The sequence below is a fragment of the Bos indicus x Bos taurus genome, chromosome 12 (assembly GCF_003369695.1).
Source record: "Bos indicus x Bos taurus breed Angus x Brahman F1 hybrid chromosome 12, Bos_hybrid_MaternalHap_v2.0, whole genome shotgun sequence".
Classification (NCBI taxonomy): domain Eukaryota; kingdom Metazoa; phylum Chordata; class Mammalia; order Artiodactyla; family Bovidae; genus Bos; species Bos indicus x Bos taurus.
In genome coordinates this window covers 25,253,501-25,279,943 of record NC_040087.1, presented here as the reverse complement: position 1 = coordinate 25,279,943, position 26,443 = coordinate 25,253,501, and the positions used below count along the sequence as shown (strand labels likewise).

General features: G+C 41.7%; 1 protein-coding gene across 4 annotated transcripts in view; it reads right to left on the bottom strand.

Annotated features, from left to right (window-relative positions):
- Positions 1–26,443, bottom strand: part of DCLK1 (doublecortin like kinase 1) — a 354,905-nt gene that overhangs the window by 157,464 nt on the left and 170,998 nt on the right. For all 4 annotated transcript variants that reach the window (XM_027557412.1, XM_027557410.1, XM_027557408.1 and 1 more), the window contains one exon: positions 3,913–4,012. In XM_027557412.1, the coding sequence (XP_027413213.1) occupies positions 3,913–4,012 (100 nt within the window). The remainder of the gene's footprint in view (positions 1–3,912; positions 4,013–26,443) is intronic.

The following is a 26,443-nucleotide window of genomic DNA, read 5'->3' as shown; positions in this document are numbered from 1 at the left end:
ATACTCTAGATGGGTCTATCTACTGCAGGAGAAACCTGGACCAGCGTTCCCCAGAGACAGGATTCTTTGTTACAGCAACCTTAGGAGACAGATAGACAACAAAAATACTTCCCTGGTGGCTCAGACGGTAAAGTGTCTGTCTGCAATGCAGGAGACCCGGGTTCAATCCCTGGGTTGGGAAGATTCCCCTGGAGAAGGAAATGGCAGCCCACTCCAGTATTCTTGCCTGGAAAATCCTATGGACGGCAGAGCCTGGTAGGCTACTGTCCACGGGGTCGCAAAGAGTCAGACACAACTGAGCGACTTCACTTCACTTTCAAACAAAAATATGTAAGTCTGAAGTCATGCCTATTAACACTAAGGAATTAACATTAATGCCTATTAACATTAAGGAATCAAGGGCACAGGGGAACTGGTAAACAGAGAGGATGAGCAGAAAGAGAAAGGCAAATACCATATGACACCACTTATACGTGGAATTTAAAATAGGACACAGATGCGCTCATCTACAAAACAGGCTCACAGACAGAAAGCAGACCTGGGGTTGCCAAGGGGAGAGGGGAGAAGGCGAGGGATGGACTGGGAGCGTGGGGTTAGCAGACAAATCCAGTATATGCAGAATGGATAAACAAGGTCCCATGGTATAGCACAGCAACGTGTATTCAGTATCCCGAATCCTGAAATAAACCATAATGGAAAAGAATATAAAAAGGAATGTATGTGTGTGTATATACACACACACACACGCATACACATATATGTGTGTGTGTGTGTAACACCAAATCAGTTTGCTGTACAGCAGAAATTAACACAACATTGTAAATCAACTCATTTCAATAAAAATATTAAATTTAATTTTTTAAAAAAGGATGAGTGAGGTTTGAACTCCTGAGCAGGTGTCAGGCCTGGCAGGGGTGAAGTAGGCAGGTGAGGAAACTGGCCAAGCGACTCTGGGGGGGTGTTGGCTTTGAGGGGTGGACAGAAGGTGACATCCTGAGACAGGCTTCTCACCACGGAGTTGCTTTACCCTCCTGGGTAGAGGCAGGCATTTCTCAACAAAATCCTCTCACCTTTTAAGGGCAGCAAAGTATAAATCCATCAGTTTATCATCAACATACAAGCGAAACTGTGTCAAGCTTCCTGTCTCCAATTTGGCATTTCCCTTGACTCTGTTTCATCATTTCTAAATCAGACCGCAAGCCACGACTGAGGAAGGATCCCCTGGCCTGTGTCTCTATATATAGTCCTTCATCCACCACAGTAGAAGGCGCTAAGAAGCCAGTGATTGATGACGATATTGCTAAAATGGTTACATTTGGAGCTGGAAGAAGGAAGGTATTTTTTTTTTCCGTGAAAACGGGGGAGGAAGAAAGCCCCCTCGCAGTTTCTAATATTGATCTGGCTTCACTGTAGTCCCGTGAAATAAACATCTATAAAGTCACAATGTCTCACTGGAAAGACCTTAAGAGCCGTCTCCAGGAGCTTTCCCAGCAGTCATTAGGGGAGGTATCGTTGCTAATCCTGAACTCACTGCAAGCTAGCTTAATTTCGAGAGACAAAATAAAAGTGCTGCCTTGTGGCAAAAGCTCACTTCTTGGTGCCATTAAATCAAGCAAAGCCTCTGCACCAATATTAATTCAGTCATTGCTGGCTCCCCTGTTCCCCGTTGCCCCTCCTTTCAGGAATCCCCTACGGAAGAGGCCAAAGGAAGCCTCGACGTGCAAATATCGTTTAGCAAGTACAGATAAGCTGCAGCAAATCATGCTCAGAGCACTTAAAAAAAAAAAAAAGATTCAAATGTTAATACATTAGCGCCAGAACATGCTGTACAAGCGACAGGGAAACTGCAGTTGTCAACGTGTGAATTTAGTCTCGGGGTAGGTTCATGCCAGGAAGTAAAAAAAAAAAATCTCAATTTAGACTTCATCTCTACCCCTACCCCCAAGCCACGTGCTTCCCGGAGGATATGGGGGAGTACACGGTTACTCAGCAGATGTACTTCACACCAAGAAACGCTCGGGGTATATTCATCCCAGGAAAGGATGTGCAGTTCTCCCTTTGTCACTAAAGTTTTAGTCTGAAGCAGTCCATCACGGGGCCAAGCCACACATCATGGGCAACATCCCCTGACTCCTGCGTGTGCATGCATGCGTGTGCATGAGTGTGCGTGTATATATATGCATTCTTATCCATGAGAAAGGTTTCTACAGGGAAATCACGGGGATTTTGCTGTTCTACGTTTCAGAAAGCCGGCCTGCCCATCACAGCGGATGAACACAAGTAGGCTGAAGCCACCTGGGTTGAGAGGACACTGTCAAGGGCGAAAGCCCAGCCCCAAGGCCACGCCAAGAGAGGCAAGGTGAGGGAGAAGCCCCGAGGGGGACATGGAGGGCGGCAGAAGCCCAGGCCAGCTCTGCTGATTTGAAACCGAGCTGGATTCCAGTTCAAGTCTGACAGGCTGCTTTTCTGTTATCAAAGCAGCAGACTCAAACTTTCATTTCAGAATGCATCTGGTCTCTCCGTCCGTCCCATCAGAAACAGCTATTTTCTTTAAATTGGAAATCAAGGCAGTTTATTCTTTTCAAAGCTGTGCTGTTGGCTCTTCTGCCTGACTTCTAACCTTCACTTCTTTTGCACAACAGCTAAGCTGTCTCATTTGAAAAAGGGGTGGGCTGGGAGAGCCTGCCCCTGGACTTTACATGAGTGATAGATTTGCATCAATTTTTGTCTCCAAGGAGAGTCTATCAGAGATAAAGACGCAAAGTATTTAGAGAAAACTTATTTAGAGGGAAAGAGGTGCCAAACCACTCTTCCAGCCTTTTCAACCAAAACATCAATAACTTAAATCTCTTCAAGTAATAGAGCTACAAAAACTTTTATTAGGCATTTAAAGTTTTAACGAAAAAGGGGCAACCTCTCTTATTCTTATCCCTCCCTATACACCTGAAGTCATTTTAAAATGATGAAATAACTAGTGTGTTTAAATGCATGTACCTGATATGCATATAATATAGACATTCTATGTGAACGTACATCAGCCATATTTGGAGCTCCAGTATTTCCCACCCACTTGGTCAAAAGCTCATTAATTTATCTGCATTTATCTAAGCAAGAAATTCATTATCACTTCAAAAAGTACTTCCAAGAAGCAACAATTTGAATTAACAATAAATATGTACTATGTTCCTAATTAAATCAGAAGTCATATGACTTAGGAAAGGTCTCTCTGTTCAGGGCAACTGTCTTCCCTGTGATGCTGTTAAGATTCTGAGATGATTTATGGTATCAGAAAACATCATTCTTGAAGTTACAACCTTTCACATGCATTTCCTAAGATGTTTCTTTCCCTCTTTATCAATGGTTCCTTCTCTATCAATTGGAAAAAAAAATCACATTTCATTTTCAACTGAAGGATGCTCTTTTCTGATCCTTCACAGATCCTAATGACACACAAATTCTGAAGTATTTAAAGGAAAAGGACACAAGACCATCTTTCTCAGGACCTACAAGAGAAAGGAGGCCATGTGAAAGCTGAGTCTAGACACATGCTCAATAACTTCACAATAACACATCTTTCAACTATGAGTTTTGATATAAATATGTAATTAAAAATGTAGACATCGGCACCATGATTTTTCTATAGAACACCATGTAGTTAACAAAATGGTTATAAATTAGCCACTGGTAATTTACTCTTCTAAATGATTTAACCTTTCCAATGATCATTTCATCTGTTTTCTATATTATAAAAAAATCAAAGAAATTCGAGATATGGAAAAGCCATGTTGGCTGAGGATCTGAAACTGATTTGGTAGCTTTCGAGTTGACATAATCTTGGCCCGAGTGCAGCTCATTTTGGAAAGCTGCCTCAAATTTCCCCTGGTTTTGAACTTTTTTTTTTTGTTTCCTTACCACTTTCATCTAGCAAGAAATCATCCTGGTAACGGAACTTCTCCGGTCCACATGCAATAAAAATGTCATCGTCACCAAAAAAGTCCTGAAGGCACATCACCTACAAGAGAAAAGCGTGGCACTCAGCAAGGGGTCAGCAGAACAGCAATTACAGCAAAGCATCCCGCCAGTGGACATCTGCATACAGCCACTTCCCAGCTAATGGAATCAACAGGGCCGCTCCTCCGGAGGAATTTCAAAGGGAGGTTTTTCAGCATCTGTTACTAGTAAGAAACATGTTCCGTTTCAGTGGTGCAGGAAGGCGGGAAAAAGTACATAGAACCGGTAACTGTCACATTTATGACTTGACATATCAATAGGCTAGGAGGTAAGAGCCCTTTATTTTCACAACAGACTGGATGCAGCAACTTGTAGAAAAGGAGCGCTCCTTCACTCCTCTGACTGTAACCATCCTGGAGAGCAGTAAAAGTCAGCGTATGGTTTTAGCAACAAAAGTGTTTTCTAGTAACTGATGCCATAGTTACATGATGATGGTCGCTGGGGCAACAACTAGAGAAAAATATTTGTACCCTAACAGGAATAGAACAATCTCCTTTAGACCACGTCTGGGCTGTGCTAAGTCGTGCCTGACTCTTTGTGACCCCATGGGCTGTAGCCTGCCAGGCTCCTATGTCCATGGGGTTCCCCAGGCAAGAATACTGGGGTGGATTGCCATTTCCTCCTCCAGGGGATCGTTCTGACCCAGGGATCAAATCTGTGTCTTCTGCATTGGCAGGAGACTTCTTTTACCACTGAGCCACCTAGGAAGCCCAAGATCGCTTCTACCTCTATCTAAAACAAAAATGGTACCCTTCATAAAAGGAATAATAGAAAAAGTCAGTTATTTCGGAGATTTAGCTACAGAGACAAAGCAACTGTATCCCTCATCTCAAGCTAAGCTGAACTTTAACACTCCCATGGTTCCCTAGCTTGTGGTCACATAAAGGGAAAGTTTTAAACAACCTTTTGATATTTTATTCAACTTCTCCAACATGAACTTTGAAAGCTAAATGCTGCTTTTCAAGTAAATGTAGTCCAGATGAATAATCCCGAGCTTACTGCTCTCTCTCTCAATATGTGGATGTGCAGTGTAATATTTTTGCTGTTGTTGTTCACAGTATGTATAATGCCAGTAGAAGGCACCGGAAATGCTTCTGATTTCTATCTATTTTCAATTTTTTTTTTTACCACTTGGAGCAGATGGTAAAGTGGTCACTTGAAGGCACCATTCAGAGCTGTGTGAAATAGACTTTTGTATTTATTTATTGCATTTTCCCTTGGCTATTTGAGGATTAGAGACAAGCCTTCCTGTGTCTGATGTGGGAGATGTTTTTGGTCTATGTTTCCTGTGAACCCCTTCCCTTACGTACTGGTACTTCATCCGCAGAGCACCACTGGGGTTCTGGGGTTCTGCTCCTTGTCAGTTCCCATAACGTGACCCTGACAAGTCAAAGATGCTTGAGCGCTTACAGAAGTAAGGTGGGGAAGGATAGCGTCGTTCAGAGCCCCAGATGCAATGCTGTGGAGGCATCAGATAGTTTTTCTCCGACAATCCGTCATTCCCAAACAACTACTTGGACAGAGTGAAGTCAGAAAGAGAAAAACAAATACCATATATTAACACATACATGTGGAGTCTAGAAAAATGGTACGGATGAACCTATTTGCAAAGCAGAAACAGAGATACAGATGTAAAGAACAAACATATGGATGCCAAATGGGGAAGGGAGGTGAATTAGGAGATTGAGATTGACATATGTACACTATTGTTACTACGTATAAAGTAGATAACTAATGAGAACCTACTGCATAGCACAGGGAGCTCTACTCGGTGCTCTGTGGTGACCTAAATGGAACGGGAGTCTGAAAAGGTGGGGGGTGGGGAATAGACATACATATAGCTGATTCTGGAGAAGGAAATGGCAGCCCACTCCAGGATTCTGGCCAGGAAAATTCCATGGACAGAGGAGCCTGGAGGGCTACAGTCCACGGGGGTCGCAAAGAGACGCACACAAACACACATAGCTGATTCACTTCGCTGTACAGCGGAAACTAACACAGCACTGTAAAGCAGCTGTGCTCCTATAAAAATTAAACAACAACACAAAAATCCCCACAAATAAACCACTCGGCTGAGGTCTTCAGGAGGATACTTCTCTCACAGTTTGATAGTAAGTGTTAAGTGTGAGTGAGGGACATTCATGGTGGTCAGTGCTTATTCTGTCTCCAAAAGCTTGAAAACACAGGTGACTTAAGAGGGACACTGTAACCATCCAGGAAGATGAACGGAAGGTCTTCACCACTCAGAAGCTTTGATCGTCTACTTGGGTTAATAACAGGCCTTCTGACCTGAGAACCCGCTCTCTGTTCCATTCCCTTCTGTCAGATTCCAACCATGACTCTCTTCATTTGTATCTTCATGACACAGCACCCCAGCACCTCGACCCCAGCTGTCCTGACCATCGCGGGAGTCGTCACAACCAACCCCGCCCAGGCCGCTGTCATTTTACTCGCATAGGTCCACACTGTGCCGACTATCTGTGCATTAGCATACAGCACACAGGCATATAAAAATGAGTAAGAATGGAAAACCATGTCTTATTCAGGCAAAAATGTGAACAATTAACCCTAAAAAGCAGTACTTCCTAAAGTGAGAATGATTAATAGAATTTGTGCCCCAAAGGGTCCTATGGCCAAAGAGATTTGGAAAATACTTCTCCAATATAAACAGATTTCTTTATTTCGTGCTGTGTCACTTCAGTCATGTTTGACTCTTTGCGACCCCATGGACTGTATAGCCTGCCAGGCTCCTCTGTCCATGGGATTCTCCAGGCAAGAATACTGAAGTGGGTTTTCATTCCCTTTTCCAGGGGTTCTTCTCGACCCGAGGATGGAACCCACATCTCTTACGTCTCCTGCACTGGCAGGTGACTTACCACTAGTGCCACCTGGGTTTGTTTCTTTCTGATCTTCTCAAGACCCTTAATGTGCTAGTGAGTGAGTGAGTAAAGTCGCTCAGTCGTATCCGACTCTTTGCGACCCCATGGACTGTAGCCTAACCAGGCTCCTCCGTCCATGGGATTTTCCAGGCAAGAATACTGGAGTGGGTTGCCATTTCCTTCTCCAGGATATCTTCCCGACCCAGGGATTGAACCCAGGTCTCCCGTGTTTGTAGGCAGACGCTTTACCGTCTGAGTCACAGGGAAGATCCAAATGTTCTAAGTACATGGCAATGCCAAAGAGGATACAAAAATACAGTCTTTCCCAGACTTACTTGATTCTGGAACTCTCCTCACCAGAACGGTATGCTCTCTTACTGTATGGGTTCCCTTTGGTACTATGCTGACGGCTGTTAAGTGAAGAGAATTTTAAATTCATTCAAACATTTAAGCTGGACCTACTCTGTGCCAGGCTGTGTGCCAAATATTATGATGACAAAGCTCCAATGGTTGAAAAATACTGTTTTCCAAAAGGAAAAAAAAATGCCCACATATTGCCATCATTTACATTTGAGAACATCAGTTGGCCAACCAGATCACCTCTATCTACCAGTGGCTACTTTATGCCACTGATAAGTGAACAAATAACTATCAAAACTATACCATGTTATAAGCAGGTTGCCAGCCAACTCCCATCCATCATATCCGGATGACCATCCTCCTAGCCGGAGACTCAGAGAAGAGAGCGACAACGACACAAGCTGGATGGTTTAGGTAGAATTCTGTTCCAAGTGGGAACTGAAACATGATGAACTTTCGATGTCGTTTCCAACTCCAGGACTCCAAGAACATAAAAGGCACACAGTGATGGCTACAGAAAAGTAACTGTCATCACTCAGCACACACACACAAAGAAGGCAGGGAGAAGTCCTTTCAATGCCAAGCAACATGTATCCATTTACCTCTCAATCTTCAGTGAGTGAAATCAAAGAACTTGTTCAACTGTCAGAAACCGTGATGTTCTCTATGCTCTCTGCTCTGGCATCATTTATCCATTTCCCTGCTTACAAAACTCCCACCCAGAGAAGGTGGGTAGGGTCAGTAGATCAAGTTCAAACTTAGAAAACTACTCCCTGTTAGAAGCCTTGGTAAAAAAGTTGATAGCAAAGGAGGCTTAAACACAAGGTTACAATAAAGATGGATTTAGGATAATCTATGTACAGGAGACAGGGATCAAGACCATCCCTGTGGAAACGAAATGCAAAAAAGCAAAATGGCTGTCTGGGGAGGCCTTACAAATAGCTGTGAAAAGAAGAGAAGTGAAAAGCAAAGGAGAAAAGGAAAGATATAAGCATCTGAATGCAGAGTTCCAAAGAATAGCAAGAAGAGATACGAAAGCCTTCCTCAGCAATCAATGCAAAGAAATAGAGGAAAACAACAGAATGGGAAAGACTCTCTTCAAGAAAACTAGAGCTACCAAGGGAACATTTCATGCAAAGATGGGCTCGATAAAGGACAGAAATGGTATGGACCTAACAGAAGCAGAAGAGATTAAGAAGAGGTGGCAAGAATACACAGAAGAACTGTACAAAAAAGATCTTCATGACCCAGATAATCATGATGGTGTGATCACTCACCTAGAGCCAGACATCCTGGAATGTGAAGTCAAGTGGGCCTTAGAAAGCATCACTACGAACAAAGCTAGTGGAGGTGATGGAATTCCAGTTGAGCTATTCCAAATCCTGAAAGATGATGCTGTGAAAGTGCTGCACTCAATATGCCAGCAAATTTGGAAAACTCAGCAGTGGCCACAGGACTGGAAAAAGTCAGTTTTCATTCCAATCCCAAAGAAAGGCAATGCCAAAGAATGCTCAAACTACCGCACAATTGTACTCATCTCACACGCTAGTAAAGTAATGCTCAAAATTCTCCAAGCCAGGCTTCAGCAATATGTGAACCGTGAACTTCCTGATGTTCAAGCTGGTTTTAGAAAAGGCAGAGGAACCAGAGATCAAATTGCCAACATCCGCTGGATCATGGAAAAAGCAAGAGAGGTCCAGAAAAACATCTATTTCTGCTTTATTGACTATGCCAGAGCCTTTGACTGTGTGGATCACAATAAACTGTGGAAAATTCTGAAAGAGATGGGAATACCAGGCCACCTGACCTGCCTCTTGAGAAACCTGTATGCAGGCCAGGAAGCAACAGTTAGAACTGGACATGGAACAACAGACTGGTTCCAAATAGGAAAAGGAGTACGTCAAGGCTGTATATTGTCACCCTGCTTATTTAACTTCTATGCAGAGTACATCATGAGAAACGCTGGGCTGGAAGAAGCACAAGCTGGAATCAAGATTGCGAGGAGAAATATCAATAACCTCAGATATGCAGATGACACCACCCTTATGGCAGAAAGTGAAGAGGAACTAAAAAACCTTTTGATGAAAGTGAAAGTGGAGAGTGAAAAAGTTGGCTTAAAGCTCAACATTCAGAAAACGAAGATCATGGCATCTGGTCCCATCACTTCATGGGAAATAGATGGGGAAACAGTGTCAGACTTTATTTTTTGGGCTCCCAAATCACTGCAGATGGTGACTGCAGCCATCAAATTAAAAGACGCTTACTCCTTGGAAGAAAAGTTATGACCAACCTAGATAGCATATTGAAAAGCAGAGACATTACTTTGCCAACAAAGATCCGTCTAGTCAAGGCTATGGTTTTTCCAGTGGTCATGTATGGATGTGAGAGTTGGACTGTGAAGAAAGCTGAGCGCTGAAGAATTGATGCTTTTGAACTGTGGTGTTGGAGAAGATTCTTGAGAGTCCCTTGGACTGCAAGGAGATCCAACCAATCCATTCTAAAGGAGATCAGCCCTGGGTGTTCTTTGGAAGGAATGATGCTAAAGCTGAAAGTCCAGTACTTTGGCCACCTCATGTGAAGAGTTGACTTATTGGAAAAGAGTCTGATGCTGGGAGGGATTGGGGGCAGGAGGAAAAGGGGTCGACAGAGGATGAGATGGCTGGATGGCATCACTGACTCGATGGACATGAGTTTGAGTGAACTCCGGGAGATGGTGATGGACAGGGAGGACTGGCGTGCTGTGATTCATGGGGTCGCAAAGAGTCGGACACGACTGAGCGACTGAACTGAACTGATGCACTTTGATTGTCTGTGCTCTCACTCTAGATCATTAAGCTGGAGGTAGCTACAAATGTATTCTATCCCATCTAACAATAGAGGATAACAGAGGAAGATTTATAACCCTTTTTTCTAGGCCAATATACTTGGAGATTTTTCCTTTAGGCATTATAGTATTTTCTGACATCAACGGATTAGAAAAGATAGAGAAATGTAAAACCAATACCCTGTGTAATGATCTGATTTGATACATCTATGCAATGTTATTCCTTCTTAAGTCTGAGGTTCTCAAAAGTCAGTGTGGTAATCAGCTTTGAGAAACAAGTTCCATTTATGGATTAAAACAACAACAACATTCCTTGCTAGAAAGAGACAGTGACAGTTGACCTTCTCTTCTGTGAAATCTCTGGTCAACAGGTATCAGGTATTGGAAGCATCCATCAAGACTGGGTCCAAGAAAGATGCAAAGGCAGAGAGATGACATTTGAGAAAAGAAAGTCCAGCCTGTCCCTGTTCACCATCACTCCTGCCTCCAGAAGAGGTGGTACAGTCAGTGCTCGTCTATCTCCGTGATCTCCATGGCCACAGATGCTGCCTCAGCACCGTCTCCCAAACCCAGGCCTTCCTTGCCCCTCCTCAGCACCCCCATCACCACCTCAGTCTACAGCTTAGCCTCCTACCTGTAGACCATGGTTTTGCTCACTCCCACCTCCTTTCTCTCCCACTGATCCTACTTAATTCTCTTAATCTTCTTCTTCTTACTAAACTTTCAGTCTCTCTCTCCATGGCTCACACAAACACCTATGACTTATCATCACATTGAAGTTCATCTTTAAGCATGGCATTCCAGAATCCTCAAAATCTGCTCCGAACCCAGCTTTCAAGTTCATGGTAGCTTCAGCCATGAGATGCTGCCTGATACTCAATAAGTGTTGATATGGATGGATGGAGGGATGGATGGATGGAGGGATGGATGGACAACAGGTGGGTGGACAGATGGATGGATAGATGAATGGTTGGATGGATAGATGGATGGATTAATTAAAGTACTATGCTCTAACAGGAAACATGTTCCAATTTATATGCTTTACTTATTCTCCTTGGAAAGGACTTCATCTATCTTATGTGTGTGTGGCTTTGGAACAATTTTTTTCCCCATTAGGTATCCCCTTCTACTAACTCTTTGACTACTCAAACCCCTTCTACGACTCAAGCCTCTGTTGAAGATCTAAGCCTTACCTTCTCTCTACACTCCAACCCAAAGTGACTCACCCCTGCTCTGAACCCCTAGTCATCACCCCATAAGCGTTCTCTGGGCACCACTGTGCGAGGCCTTGAGGACAGGACTGCCTTCAGCATTCACCTCTTCATTTCCGCGCTTAGAACAGACTGGCACTCCAAGGAATTCCTAACACACTGCAGTGAATCAGAAATTCAGCAGAGAGGAACCTGCAGCGTCTTCCAGCAGTTTGTCACAGGTCTGGAGGCAGGTGGCTGGGGTGTGGCTCCTGCCCTGCCATGACCACTGACCTGAGCAAGTCAGGAAACCCCTGTTTCTAAAGATCCTAAACTCCAGGCAGAGATGGTGCCTCCCTGAGTGCAATTCTGCAGCCCGGTCGTAAAAGCCCAGGGTTCTGTGTTAACTCAGCTCCACCCCTCAGACGTTCATCTCTTCATGCCTCCATTTATTGTTTTGGTTGTTTAAGAATTTGACTGCGACTCAGAAGAGGATAAACCCTCAATACATTTTAGCTATTTTTATTAGCCCAAATACAGTTTTCCTTCCAAATAAGCACAAATCAAATGCATAGCTAATATAAACAAATAAATAAAAATTTTAAATGCAACAGATAGCTCCCGGGCACAACAGGCTTCTATTGTAAAAGTAGATTTGGGTCAAAGGTAGCATATGGGTGCCCCTTCTCACTTTGGGTCTAGGGGGTCCTATGCGTCAATCGTTTTGGGGCAAAGCACACTTTTAAAAATATATATTTACTTAAGGTCTTCGTTGCGACAGGTGGGATCTGTAGCTGTGGCACGCGGGATCTTTTTAGTTGGGCCAGGTGGGATCTTGGGAGCCCGGAGTCTTAGCCACTGGACTGTCAGGGAAGTCCCACGAAGCACACTTTGAATTAGCATCAGGGAGCTGATACAAAGCCGGCTGCAGATGCTCACAACAAGTTGGGTTCACGCCCCAGGTTTCCACTGAAATGATGCTGTGAAAGTCACCTGCAAATATGCTCACCTGCGACCACATGAATATATAGTTCTGTGAACCACTGTCTTAATCAGGGAATCTTGGGGCCAAATTTTAGTTCTGTGGGAGCCGGAGATGTGTATTCCTCTGAGAAAAGTGTCCTTTGTCAAAATACCCCTCTATTAGAAAAGGCATCATATGCATATTGTATGCAATTCACAAAGGAGGTAATCAGTTTATGGCACAAGGTGCCATCAATCAATTTTCAGTTCTTACCTAATGTTTTGGTTATTATAAGAATATATGTTGTTCGGTTGCTAAGTTGTGTCTGACTCTTTGCGATCCCATGGATTGTAGCACACCAGGCTTCCCTGTCCTTCTCTATCTCCCAGAGTTCACTCAAAATCGACCATGTCCATTGAGTCCGTGATGCCATCCAACCATCTCATCCTCTGTTGCCCCCTTCTCCTCCTGCCCTCAATCTTTCCCAGCATCAGAGCCTGACCCCATGAGTCAGCTCTTCACATCAGGTGGAAAATCCAATCCCAAATTAAAACACTTTATTGCATCTGAGTTTATCCCTGGGGATGATTAGCATAATACCATATCCATATCTCAAAAAAGATGGATGATTGTAATTGCCAGATATGCTGGAAAAAGCCTTTGAATGCAGGTCATGATACGTAGATTCTGGGCACAGATAGAAGGAAATGGCAACCCACTCCAGTATTCCTTGCCTGGAGAATCCCATGGACAGAGGAACCTTGTGGGCTGCAGTCCATGGGGACTCAAGAGTCGGACATGACTGAGTGACTTTGACTTGACTGTAGACTTGGACCAGTTACCTAAATTCTCTTATCAGTTTCTCTAATGGTTCTATGTTTTACCATAGTAGTTATGTGATGAAGATATAATAAAAGATGTGTGTGTGTGTGTGTGAGACAGAGCAACAAGAACCTTTCTATATACATTATTACACTTAATATTCAATATACATTATTACATTTAAGCCCCTCAGCTATGGAGACAGACTATGAGACAATAGTTAGATGCTATTTGGAGAAAGAAATGGCAACCCACTCCAGTATTCTTGCTTGGGAAATCCCCTGAACAGAGGAGCCTGGCGGGCTACCGTTCATGAGGCTGCAAAGAGTCGGACATGACTGAGCAGCTAACAGTTTAGATGCTATTAATATCCCTCCCGGGCTTCCCAGGTGGCTCTCGTGGTAAAGAACCTGCCTGCTAATGCAGGAGACACAAGAGACTTGGGTTAGATCTCTGGGTTGGGAAGAGCCCCTGGAGTAGGAAGTGGCAACCCACTCCAGTATTCTTGCCTGGGAAATCCCATGGACAGAGGAGCCTGGCGGGCTACAGTCCATGGGACCACAGAGTTGGACACGACTGAGCAACTGACCACACCCACAGTATCCATACTTAACAGATTTAGAAAAACTTAGCTAGATTAAACAGAAGATCAATAGGAACTGGAAACTAGGTCAGTCAGAATTCAAAGGCAGGCTTTTACCTGCCAAGTTTCAGGAAAACAAGACTATTCAAATGCATAGAAACATATACCCTTGCATTCACGTATTATAAATTACAGCTGATAAAACCACTTAGTTATCCTATAGTGTACAATGAAAAGTTACCTAATAAAATTATTAAAGCAAGTTGGAATTATTTCTTTGAGTCAAGGAAAACATATTCAGTTTCTGACATTCTTTACGTGAAATCTGAAATTATATCTTTCCCATTAACTTGCCATCATGCACTCTCATCACAGGGGACCAAGCTTGTGGAAGGGAAAAAAAAAAAATGAAGAAAATATGGACTTCCTCTCCTCTGAGCTTCCGGTTTGAATTGCTCTGCAAGGGCAAGGATTCAAACAAAGGCAATAAAAGCATCTGCTATTTACACATTTCCAAAGCAGGACTGTGGAATCCACTTCCCCTCACTGGAATGAGATCTCCATGGTGACGCTGACATCACCAGGTTGGGCGAGATTCTCAGCAGCGCTTGTGCGATGAGATTTTCTTTACAAGAGCACCCTCTAGCAATGAAATAAGGGATATCTCTGCAGCCATGGCCTTCCTTGTTTGAAGCCACACCAGCTTGTGTTAGACACACTAGTGTATTTTAAGTGAAATTACAGACAACTACAAAAATAAAAGCCAGGAATTTCATTCAATTTATTGGCATCACTGATTATGGCCTATCCTTTCTGTTTTAATATTATTTTCCTAAAAAAATATTTATAATTCCTCATTCTTCTTGATACCATTCAAAGAGCATAGCTTTAAAGGTTCTGTTGACTACATTCTAATGAGGTAATCTTTATCAAAAGGAATGCTTATACTTAAAAAAAAAAAAAAAAAAGTTCAGTCACCTGTGTATCTAAGGTACCAGAAGCAACAAATTCCTTTCTATGCAATTCACAATGTGATCAATATAATTAGCTCTCAGTGAAAATCTGGCACACAAAGGCCCCCCTCCTCCTGCCAAAACTTAAATTTGAGAAGGTTTCTCTTCCAATTTCATTCCATACTTGGCTTCTTTCCTCATGTCTTAGTATCATTACGCCACATGCATTTTAAGTCAACCGTTGTGAATTTTCCTGTTCTTTAAATCATGCAATTCCATACATTTATGGTTCTAAAATATGTCTACAATTAGTTTATCTCCAGCTATTAAGAATATGTTAGGTATCGTCCCTTTATCACCTCCTCATTTCTTTGATGAGAAACTTAATGTATATGGCAATTTATTTTAAAATTGCTCCTCTAGCTAGAAATTTCTAAAAAAGAAAAATTTTCAAGAAATATTCAAGAAATATATTCAACAAAAAGAAATATATTCAAGAAATATTCAAGAAAAAAGAATCAAGAAAATCTGATTCTTCCCTAGAAAAAAATATAGTCAATAAGAAAAATAATAAATTAATAAGAGTAAAATAACAAACAGATAAGGAAAGATCCTCAAACTGCTTTCTACAAGTTTGAAGTTCTAACATTCTTTTTTTTTTTTTTGCAAAAGTGGATAATATTGTTGAAATTCAGAGTTGGCTAGAAGCTAACACTGGAATAACATGCTGATGCTTAAAGAAATGGGAAAAAAAAACTATTCTCTTTTGAAATGCAAGCAATTTAATTTGCTGGGTCAACCAGAAAAAATCCCAAGAGTTAAGGAATGGAAAGTGCATGTATTCCTTGAATGTGTTCTCAGACTCTGGCTCACATGGACGTCTTGTGATGGACAGAGGAGCCTCTCAGAGGGAGGAGGGCATGCTTCATCCAGGGTCGCCATCTAAATGATTCATCTTTCATTACGTATCCTGTTTTGCTTTGTTTAACATTAACATCTCTTTTTCTTCTTCTTCTTTTTTTTTTTTTAGTTATAAAATGACCATCTAATACCTCCTTGGACTGCAAGGATATCAAATCGGTCAATCTTAAAGGAAATCAACCCTGAATATTCAATGGAAGGACTGATGCTGAAGCTCTAATACTTTGGCCACCTGATGGAAAGAACTGACTCATTGGAAAAGACCCTGATGCTCGGAAGGATTAAAGACAAAAGGAGAATGGGGCAGCAGAGCCAGAGATGGTTAGACAGCATTCCCAACTCAGTGGACACGAATTTGAGCAAACTCCGGGAGATAGTGGAGGTCAGGGGAGCCTGGTATGCTGTAGTCCATGGGATCACAAAGAGTCAGATTGAACAACGAAAAGTACCCAGAAATGACTAGGTGCACTGGCTCTGCCACCTAATAGATGTGTGACCTTGGGCAGCTATTGAGTATCCTCAAGCCTCAGTTTCTTCATCTGTAAGATGGGGCTATCGGCACTCGGCACCATGCCTGGCCCACAGGGAGTACACAGGGGGTGAGCAGCTACTCCTGTCGGTGCTGGCACTGGTTAGACAGAGCAGGTCTCTGGACCAGGCATCCTGCTGAGGAATCTGGGGCTATCTCTTAAGAACAGCATACTAAAACCTTTGAATATCTGGGAAAGAGAGGTGTGGAGAAGAGAGCTGACCTTGGAGGCTTTCAATTCTGCCCTCTTGACAAGTTAATGCAACCTCAATCCCATTGCTGTCTGGTTTCTCCCATGAGACATAGCTGCTGTTGACTACCACATCTTTATAATAGCTTACTCTGGGGGGTTTTTGGTGGCTCATGGGTAAAGAATCCACCTGCCAATGCAAGAGACATGGGTTCAATCCCTGTTTGGGGAAGATCCCACATCCTGCGAAGCAACTACGCCTGTGGGCCACAACTATTGACCCTGTGCTCTAGAGTTTACAAGCTGCAACTGCTGAGCCCACGTGCAGCGACTACTGGAGCCTGTGCCCGCCTGGAGCCCTTCCTCTGCAAAAAGAAGCCACCACAAGGAGAAGCCCACACGGCTTGCAACTAGGGAACAGCCCTAGTTGCATTGCTAGTTCTCTAGCAGCCCCCGCTCGCCGCAACTAGAGAAAGCCCATGCAGCAATGAAGACTCAGCACGGCCAAAAATATATTAACTGAAAAAAAAAATTAATAGCTTACTCTACTTGCCACCAGCTTCCCAGGTGGTGCTAGTGGTCAAGAACTTGCCTGCCAATGCAGGAGACATAAAGAGACGCAGGTTTGATTCCGGAGTTGCGAAGATTTCCTGGAAGAGGAAATGACAACCCACTCCAGTATTCTTGCCTGGAGAATCCCATGGACAGAGGAGCCTGGAGGGCTACGGTCCATAGGGCGACAAAGAGACACGAATGAAGCGACTGAGCACGCACGCAGGCACTTGCCACTCCACTTGAGGAATGGAAGCACAGTCCAAGAAAAGTGGAAATGTCACACAGTTCTCTCTTTAAAGAGGGTACAGATAATCTCTGATCTGAGCTCAGAAGCAAACGGTTCACCCAACCCCAGATGGCTGCTCCTGTCTGTGTCCACCCAGATCTCTATGCTGAAATCCTAACCCGAAGGTGATGGTATTGGGGAGCAGGGCCTTTGGGACATGATGAGGTCATGGATTAGGGTCTTTATAAAAGAACTAGGAGAAGGTTCCTTCGCCCCTTCTACTGGGTGAGGTTACAGCAAAAAGACAGCCATCCAGGCTCTCACCAGACACTTGACCCCTGGATTCCTCAGCCTCTAGGACTGTAAGAAGTAAAATTTCTGTTGTTTATGACCCACCCCAACTGCAGTATCTTGTAACAGCAGCCGTAACGGGCTAAGACAATGGATGTTCAAGCTGAGGGCTGCCATGCCCCAAAACTGGCTTATTGGACCAGCCTTATTATTCAAGTCATTCTTTTCAGGGCTAGCAAAAGAGTTCAACTTAATATGCTGTTGCTCAGAGGATCTTCTAAAAGATCCATGTAAATAGGCAGTGGAGACTGTGACTCGGTTTCTAATTAGGCAGAAACATTAACTATGATCATTGGAAAAATAAGAAAATAAAATCATTATGTGATAAACGAAGCCAATGAACGCAGAGCTCTTCAAAGCAGATGAGGAATAGCAATCCCCAAGAGGAAAATGTGGCCGTGACAGTTAGTACTTAGTTGTCTGCTTAACGTCTGAACAGAGGTGCTGAGGGGGCTTAATGGGGGCTTCAAACCAGCCTGAAAAACACTTCAAGCTCTCACTGTCAAGGCTGAGAGGTGCTCTGGTTGTCCTTGGTGAGAGTCACAATACAGGTCCAGCCTGGCTTCGGTAGAGAACACAGATGAGGGAAGGGCTTCCCTCGTGGCTCAGTGGTAAAGAATCCGCTTGCCATGCAGGAGACACAGGTTCAATCCCTGGGTCAGGAAGATCCCCAAGAGAAGGGCATGGCAACCTGCTCCAGTATTCTTTCCTGGAGAATCCCATGGACAGAGGAGCCTGGTGGGCTATAGTTCAAAGTGTCAGACAAGACTTAGCGACTAACACTTTCAATTAAAAAAAATATCTGTAACACCACATAAACCAACAAAAGGGTCCTCTGGGTTGGATTCAGTCCACACAACTTTTGATCTGGAAACATCCACATAAAGCTCCTTGACAATAATTACACCTCGAAAAAAGATTTACGAAAGTATGCTCCTTCATCCATGTTTGTTCTAGGCACTTCTGTTTGTGGTCCAACGTGGTCACCATTTGCGAACGTCCAAGTGAAGTGAAGTGAAGTGAAGTCGCTCAGTTGTGTCTGACTCTTTGCGACCCCATAGACTACAGCCTGCCAGGCTCCTCTGTCCATGGGATTTTCCAGGCAATAGTACTGGAGTGGATTGCCATTTCCTTCTCCAGGGGATCTTCCCAACCCAGGGCTCAAACCCGGGTCTCCCACATTGTAGATAGACGCTTTACCGTCTGAGCCACCAGGGAAATCCTGCGAATGTCCAGATGAAGGCCAAAGAAGTGATGTTCTGAGATGCTTCCACTAAATGTTCAGAAGCCTGGGAAATACCATGAACAGGGTGCATCTGAGGCAAATGAAACTAAGGACAAAGGAAAGGTGTCACTGAAAAGGTAGCTTAATATGTTTTGTGGTGGAATTCTTGGTGAGCAGGTAAATTAGGAAGCTTAAGATTGCAAAGGTTGAGCTTCAAAACCAGAGGACCAAACCCAGTCCACAAAACCTGTGCAAGGCAGCACCCTCAGATGTAGCTTCTCTGGGTCAGGAGTTTAAAATGTACTTAAAGCACCTAGCTGCTCTCTTGCAATTTTATTGACTTTTTAAACTCAACGTGCACATTGCCAATGAATTGGTGCTGTGACTCTCTCTCTCAAGGGCGCAGAAAGAACCCAAAATCAGTGCAAAGGCCTGAGATGCGCCAGGCCCCGAAGACAGTCCTAACTAACATCATTACATCGAGTTCTCAAAAGTGCCCTTTGGTAAAACCTGATTTTTTTTTAAAGGTATGCAAGAAAATCACAATCCAAAGAACTGGTATCTTCTTGAGGGTAAAAACACAGACTCCGCCTTTTATGTTCTCGTGCACTGGCTTGTCACCTGGGGTTGCAGGCAAAAAACGATATTCCCAAACTCATGGAAGCACACTTCTCCAAGAAAATTTGTAAACTGCTTGACATTAAACTATAGAGTTGGTTGCTTTCAATCTATTTCTAGTTCTAATCTACTTGTCTAAATTTATAGCTTGACATTAAAAGATTTTTTATATACATTTCAAATTAGTCTCAAGTAAACATTTTTTTCCCAAATGATGACATTCCCATAAATCTGAGATCTAAAATGACTGTTACTATCACCACCATCATCATCTGCCCCATGACCATCAATACCGTGGCCATCATCACCACTGGTACCACCATCACCACTTCCACAGTGGCAGTGCCCCTAAAATATTGCAAAATTTTAAAATTTGTCTCTTGTCAGTGGTCAGTGTTCTGCATGGTGGATGCTTAACCACTTCTAATTGAGTATAATGATTCCAGTAATATTTAGTCAAAATGCAACTGAAAATTACATTCTACAATCATTATACAAATTACTTTCATTGTACCCCAACTCAAATGCAGTTAAGATAAACATTTATATAAAAAATATAAAGTCTCTCCAATAGGAGGGATTTCCCTGGCAGTCCAGCAGTTAAGACCTTGCCTTCCTGAAACACCCCAAGAAAAATATTAATCAAATTCACAAAGATCAAACACAAAGAACAAACATTAAAAGCAGCAAGGGAAAAATAACAAATAACACACAAGGGAATTCCCATAAGGATAACAGCTGATCTTTCAATAGAAACTCTTCAGGCCAGAAGGGAATGGCAGGACATACTTAAAGTGATGAAAGAAAATAACCTACAGCACAGATTACTGTACCCAGCAAGGATCTCATTCAAATATGAAGGAGAAATCAAAAGCTTTACAGACAAGCAAAAGCTGAGAGAATTCAGCACCACCAAACCAACTCTCCAACAAATGCTAAAGGATCTTCTCTAGACAGGAAACACAGAAAGGGTGTATAAACTCGAACCCAAAACAATAAAGTAAATGGCAAAAGGATCATACTTATCAATAATTACCTTAAATGTAAATGGGTTGAATGCCTCAACCAAAAGACAAAGACTGACTGAATGGACACAAAAATAAGACCCCTATGTATGTTGTCTACAAGAGACCCACCTCAAAACAGGGGACACATACAGACTGAAAGTGAAGGGCTGGAAAAGGATATTCCATGCAAATAGAGACCAAAAGAAAGCAGGAGTAGCAATACTCATATCAGATAAAATAGACTTTAAAACAAAGGCTGTGACAAGAGACAAAGATGGACACTACATAATTATCAAAGGATCAATCCAAGAAGAAGAGATAACAATTATAAATATATATGCACCCAACATAGGAGCACCACAATATGTAAGACAAATGCTAACAAGTATGAAAGGGGAAATTAACAATAACACAGTAATAGTGGGAGACTTTAATACCCCACATACACCTATGGATAGATCAACTAAACAGAAAATTAACAAGGAAACACAAACTTTAAATGATACAATAGACCAACTAGACCTAATTGATATCTATAGGACATTTTACCCAAAAAAAAAAAAATGAATTTCACCTTTTTCTCAAGCGCACATGGAACCTTCTCCAGGATAGATCACATCCTGGGCCATAAATCTAGCCTTGGTAAATTCAAAAAAATTGAAATCATTCCAACCATCTTTTCTGACCACAATGCAGTAAGATTAGATGTCAATTACAGGAGAAAAACTATTAAAAATCCCAACATATGGAGGCTGAACAACATGCTGCTGAATAACCAACAAATCACAGAAGAAATCAAAAAAGAAATCAAAATATGCATAGAAACAAATGAAAATGAAAACACAACAACCCAAAACCTATGGGACACTGTAAAAGCAGTGCTAAGGGGAAGGTTCATAGCAATACAGGCTTACCTCAAGAAACAAGAAAAAGTCAAATAAATAACCTAACTCTACACCTAAAGCAACTTGAAAAGGAAGAAATTATGAACCTCAGGGTTAGTAGAAGGAAAGAAATCTTAAAAATTAGGGCAGAAATAAATGCAAAAGAAATAAGAGACCACAGCAAAAATCAACAAAACCAAAAGCTGGTTCTTTGAGAAGATAAATAAAATTGACAAACCATTAGCCAGACTCAACAAGAAACAAAGGGAGAAAAATCAAATCAACAAAATTAGAAATGAAAATGGAGAGATCACAACAGACAACACAGAAATACAAAGGATCATAAGAGACTATTATCAGCAACTATATACAAATAAAATGGACAACTTGGAAGAAATGGACAAATTCTTAGAAAAGTACAACTTTCCAAAACTGAGCCAGGAAGAAATAGAAAATCTTAACAGACCCATCACAAGCATGGAAATTGAAACTGTAATCAGAAATCTTCCAACAAACAAAAGTCCAGGACCAGATGGCTTCACAGGTGAATTCTACCAAAAATTTAGAGAAGAGCTAATACCTATCCTACTCAAACTCTTCCAGAAAACTGCAGAGGAAGGTAAACTTTCAAACTCATTCTATGAGGCCACCATCACCCTAATACCAAAACCTGACAAAGATCCCATGAAAAAAGAAAACTACAGGCCAATATCACTGATGAACATAGATGCAAAAATCCTTAACAAAATTCTAGCAAACAGAATCCAACAACATATTAAAAAGATCATACATCATGACCAAGTGGGCTTTATCCCAGGGATGCAAGGATTCTTCAATACCTACAAATCAATCAATGTAATACACCACAGTAACAAATTGAAAAATAAAAACCATATGAATATCTCAACAGATGCAGAGAAAACCTTTGACAAAATTCAACATCCATTTATGATAAAAACCCTCCAGAAAGCAGGAATAAAAGGAACATACCTAACATAATAAAAGCTACATATGACAAACCCACAGCAAACATTATCCTCAATGGTGAAAAATTGAAAGCATTTCCCCTAAAGTCAGGAACAAGACAAGGGTGCCCACTCTCACCACTACTATTCAACATAGACTTGGAAGTTTTAGCCACAGCAATCAGAGCAGAAAAAGAAATAAAAGGAATCCAGATTGGAAAAGAAGAAGTAAAACTCTCACTATTTGCAGATGACATGATCCTCTACATAGAAAACCCTAAAGACTCCACCAGAAAATTACTAGGGCTAATCAATGAATATAGTAAAGTTGTAGGATATAGAACGAACATACAGAAATCCCTTGCATTCCTATACAGTAACAATGAGAAAACAGAAAGAGAAATTAAGGAAACAATTCCATTCACCATTGCAATGAAAAGAATAAAATACTTAAGAATATATCTACCTAAAGAAACAAAATACCTATATATAGAAAACTATAAAACACTGGTGAAAGAAATCAAAGAGTACACAAACAGATGGAGAAATATACCATGTTCATGGATCAGAAGAATCAATATAGTGAAAATGAGTATACTACCCAAAGCAATCTATAGATTCAATGCAATCCCTATCCAGCTACCAATGGTATTTTTCAGAGAACTAGAACAAATAATTTCACAATTTGTATAGAAATACAAAAAACCTTGAATAGACAAAGCAATCTTGAGAAAGAATGGAACTGGAAGATCAACCTGCCTGACTTCAGGCTCTACTACAAAGCCACAGTCATCAAGACAGTATGGTACTGGCACAAAGACAGAAATATAGATCAATGGAACAAAATAGAAAGCCCAGAGATAAATCCACACACCTATGGACACCTTATCTTTGACAAAGAAGGCAAGAATATACAATGGAGAAAAGACAATCTCTTTAACAAGTGGTGCTGGGAAAACTGGTCAATCACTTGTAAAAGAATGAAACTAGAACACTTTCTAACACCATACACAAAAATAAACTCAAAATGGATTAAAGATCTAAATGTAAGACCAGAAACTATAAAACTCCTAGAGGAAAACATAGGCAAAACACTCTCTGACATAAACCACAGCAGGATCCTCTATGACCCACCTCCCAGAATATTGGAAATAAAAGCAAAAATAAACAAATGGGACCTAATTAAAAGCTTCTGCACAACAAAGGAAATTATAAGCAAGGTGAAAAGACAGCCTTCAGAATGGGAGAAAATAATAGCAAATGAAGCAATGGACAAAGAATTAATCTCAAAAATATACAGGCAACTCCTGCAGCTCAATTCCAGAAAAATAAAAGACCCAATCAAAAAGTGGGCCAAAGAACTAAATAGACATTTCTCCAAAGAAGACATACAGATGGCTAACACATGAAAAGATGCTCAACATCACTCATTATCAGAGAAATGCAAATCAAAACCACAATGAGGTACCATTTCACACCAGTCAGAATGGCTGCCATCCAAAAGTCTACAAGAAATAAATGCTGGAGAGGGTGTGGAGAAAAGGGAACCCTCTTACACTGTTGGTGGGAATGCAAACTAGTACAGCCACTATGGAGAACAGTGTGGAGATCCCTTAAAAAACTGGAAAGAGAACTGCCATATGACCCAGCAAGTCCACTGCTGGGCATACACACTGAGGAAACCAGAATCGAAAGAGATACATGTACCCCAATGTTCATCGCAGCACTGTTTATAATAGCCAGGACATGGAAGCCACATAGATGTCCATCAGCAGATGAATGGATAAGAAAGCTGTGGTACATATACACAATGAAGTATTACTTAGCCATTAAAAAGAATACATTTGAATCAGTTCTAATGAGGTGGATGAAACTGGAGCCGATTATACAGAGTGAAGTAACCCAGAAAGAAAAACACCAATACAATCCTGTAACAAACTCAATAGAAAGACTTTAAAAATGGTCCACATTAAAAAAAAATTAAAAATATTATTGGAGAAAAAAATACTTATTCTTCCAAAAATATATTTGATACCTGATTTTTTTAATGTTTAATGAAAACAATCTCTGGAATTATTTGAATAATACTACTGTTCTGCATAACTGTATTGCAATCGAAGTAAAATGGACAAAAGGCTGAAAAAGATGGCAAGAGTAAGATAAAGAATTTTATAGTCCAAAATGAAAGCTTGGTCTCAAAACATTATGTTTTTATAAATAAATGTTGATATAAGTATACAACTATGAACACATACTTGGAGATGCTCCATATTCGGTGGCCATTAAAAAATTTATACATGGAGACCAAAACACTCTTCGCCAAAATTTCTTCTTTGTCTTCATCCTATACTATATATATTAGAGCTTTTATAATTCCTTTTTATCTACATACAGAGTTGAGTGAATAACATGGAACTGGCTGCCATTCCCCCACAATGTGTGAGCGATTTCAAATGGCTACAGAGGCCCGGAAGGTAACACAAACTGAAGTGGGCCAAGCACCATTAAACCCAGCGCAAATGGGGTGAAACGTGGCAGTTAACAGAGGCAGTCAACAGGAAGTTACAATAAATATAACTGTAGTAAACCCCAAAGTCCCCCTCACCTAAAGGGGACGCCTACTAACATTTATCCTGTAGGAAGGTTCCCCCAGTTGTAGCTAAACTGATTGATTTCCTAAGAGAAAGTGAAATCAGGTTTTTATCTGAAAGTCCCCAATTTTAAAATGTTGGCAATAAATTCGTTTTTTAATAAAAAACACCACACATTCCAAATAAAACACACCTGTGTCCTGGACTCAACCCACAGGCAAACAGTTTTCACTCTCTGGGAGACAGTTCCACACTAAGTGGCCATTAGCTGTGGTTCACATGCTCAGGGCCAGTCCCTACGGCTGTGCCAAAGGTCCAGGGAGGCCACCAGGCTTCCTGTCACACTCCAACTCCTGTAACTTCCAAAGACAGGGTAGCCTGCACTCAAGACCCACCACTTCTGGAACGTGGAGCCCATGAAAACCCCAATATGATCAATCCTGTGTGCGCTTGTGTGTGGGGCACACATGTGGGTGTATCTCCATGTGCTTATTACTCTGGTGTGCTGGGAAAACGGTGGGTTTTCCAACTGAGATTGCTGTTTGAGTCCTTCCTCTCATCCCCATCCTTGATCATTACTTTCTTTTCCCCCTTCCTGAGAGAGAAGAGGAGAGAAATAGATGATGCAGAGAATCGATAATAGGAAATTACAGAGCAAATGTTATGAGCTCAGTAGAGATGGAACTCAATTAAATCCCTTCGATAGAGACCAGAAGCATACCGCCTCACTCTCCAGCTCCTTAAGTCTTCCCCTGGTTACAAGGGCTGATCGTGGTTTGAAAAGCTGCTGGCTTCACCTTCCGAAGGAAAGGTCTCTCTTAAAACTCAGAATCAATCATAGGCAGTGATTTGTTTTTGGTCACATCTGCTCTGCCCAAATGTGAAAATAACCAAGGAGATTAAAAACTACTAGAAATGTTAGCTCTCATTGGAAGGAAGCAGAGTAAATAAAACTCAGCCATCTGGGGAAATAGATCTGGGGTCTAAGACATCAAAGTGAGAGGATAAAAATCAAAGCTTTTCACAAGTCATTTGTAATGGCTGCTTTTTTATTTATTGGATATTTCACAAGTGAGGAGTAAGTTGACAGGATTCTTCTTTCTTTCAGAAACTAGTCTTATAGTATGATCTTTTCTCACAAGGTCATGATTAGCAAGTGTTGTTTAGTTGCTCAATTCTGTCCAATTCTTTGCGACCCCATGGACTGTAGCCTGCCAGGCTCCTCTGTCCATGGAATTTTCCAGGCAAGAATACTAGAGTGAGTGGCCATTTCCTCCTCCAGGGGATCTTCCCAACTCAGGGATCGAACCCACATCTCCTGCATAGGCAGGTGTATTCTCTACCACTGAGACACCAAGGAAGCCCATGATTCTCTCTGAATGTCCCTAATAGCACAGAAAGGGTCAGTCCCTTTATCCAGGGAACATCTACCAAGGACAGGTTAGATAAATGCACAGAGGATGCTTTCAATGTTTGGATGAGGACGTGTTTTTGTTTACACATTTATGGTCTCATTTTCATTTCACAAAACACCAGTACAAAACATCATATAACAGTACCTTTAGATGGATTATGAAAAGTTTGAAGAGCAGGTCTGGAGTCAGAGAACATCAGTTTTAAAACTCAGTTCCATTAATTACTAGCTGGGTGACCTGGGTCGATTACTCAACATTTAGATGTCTCCTTTTCTTCATAGAGAGAATGAAAATACTATTGCATCCATCTCCCAGAATGGTGGAAATAATTTGATAAAAATAATGTATGGACATGTGTCAGGCAGAACAAGTGTTTAGCC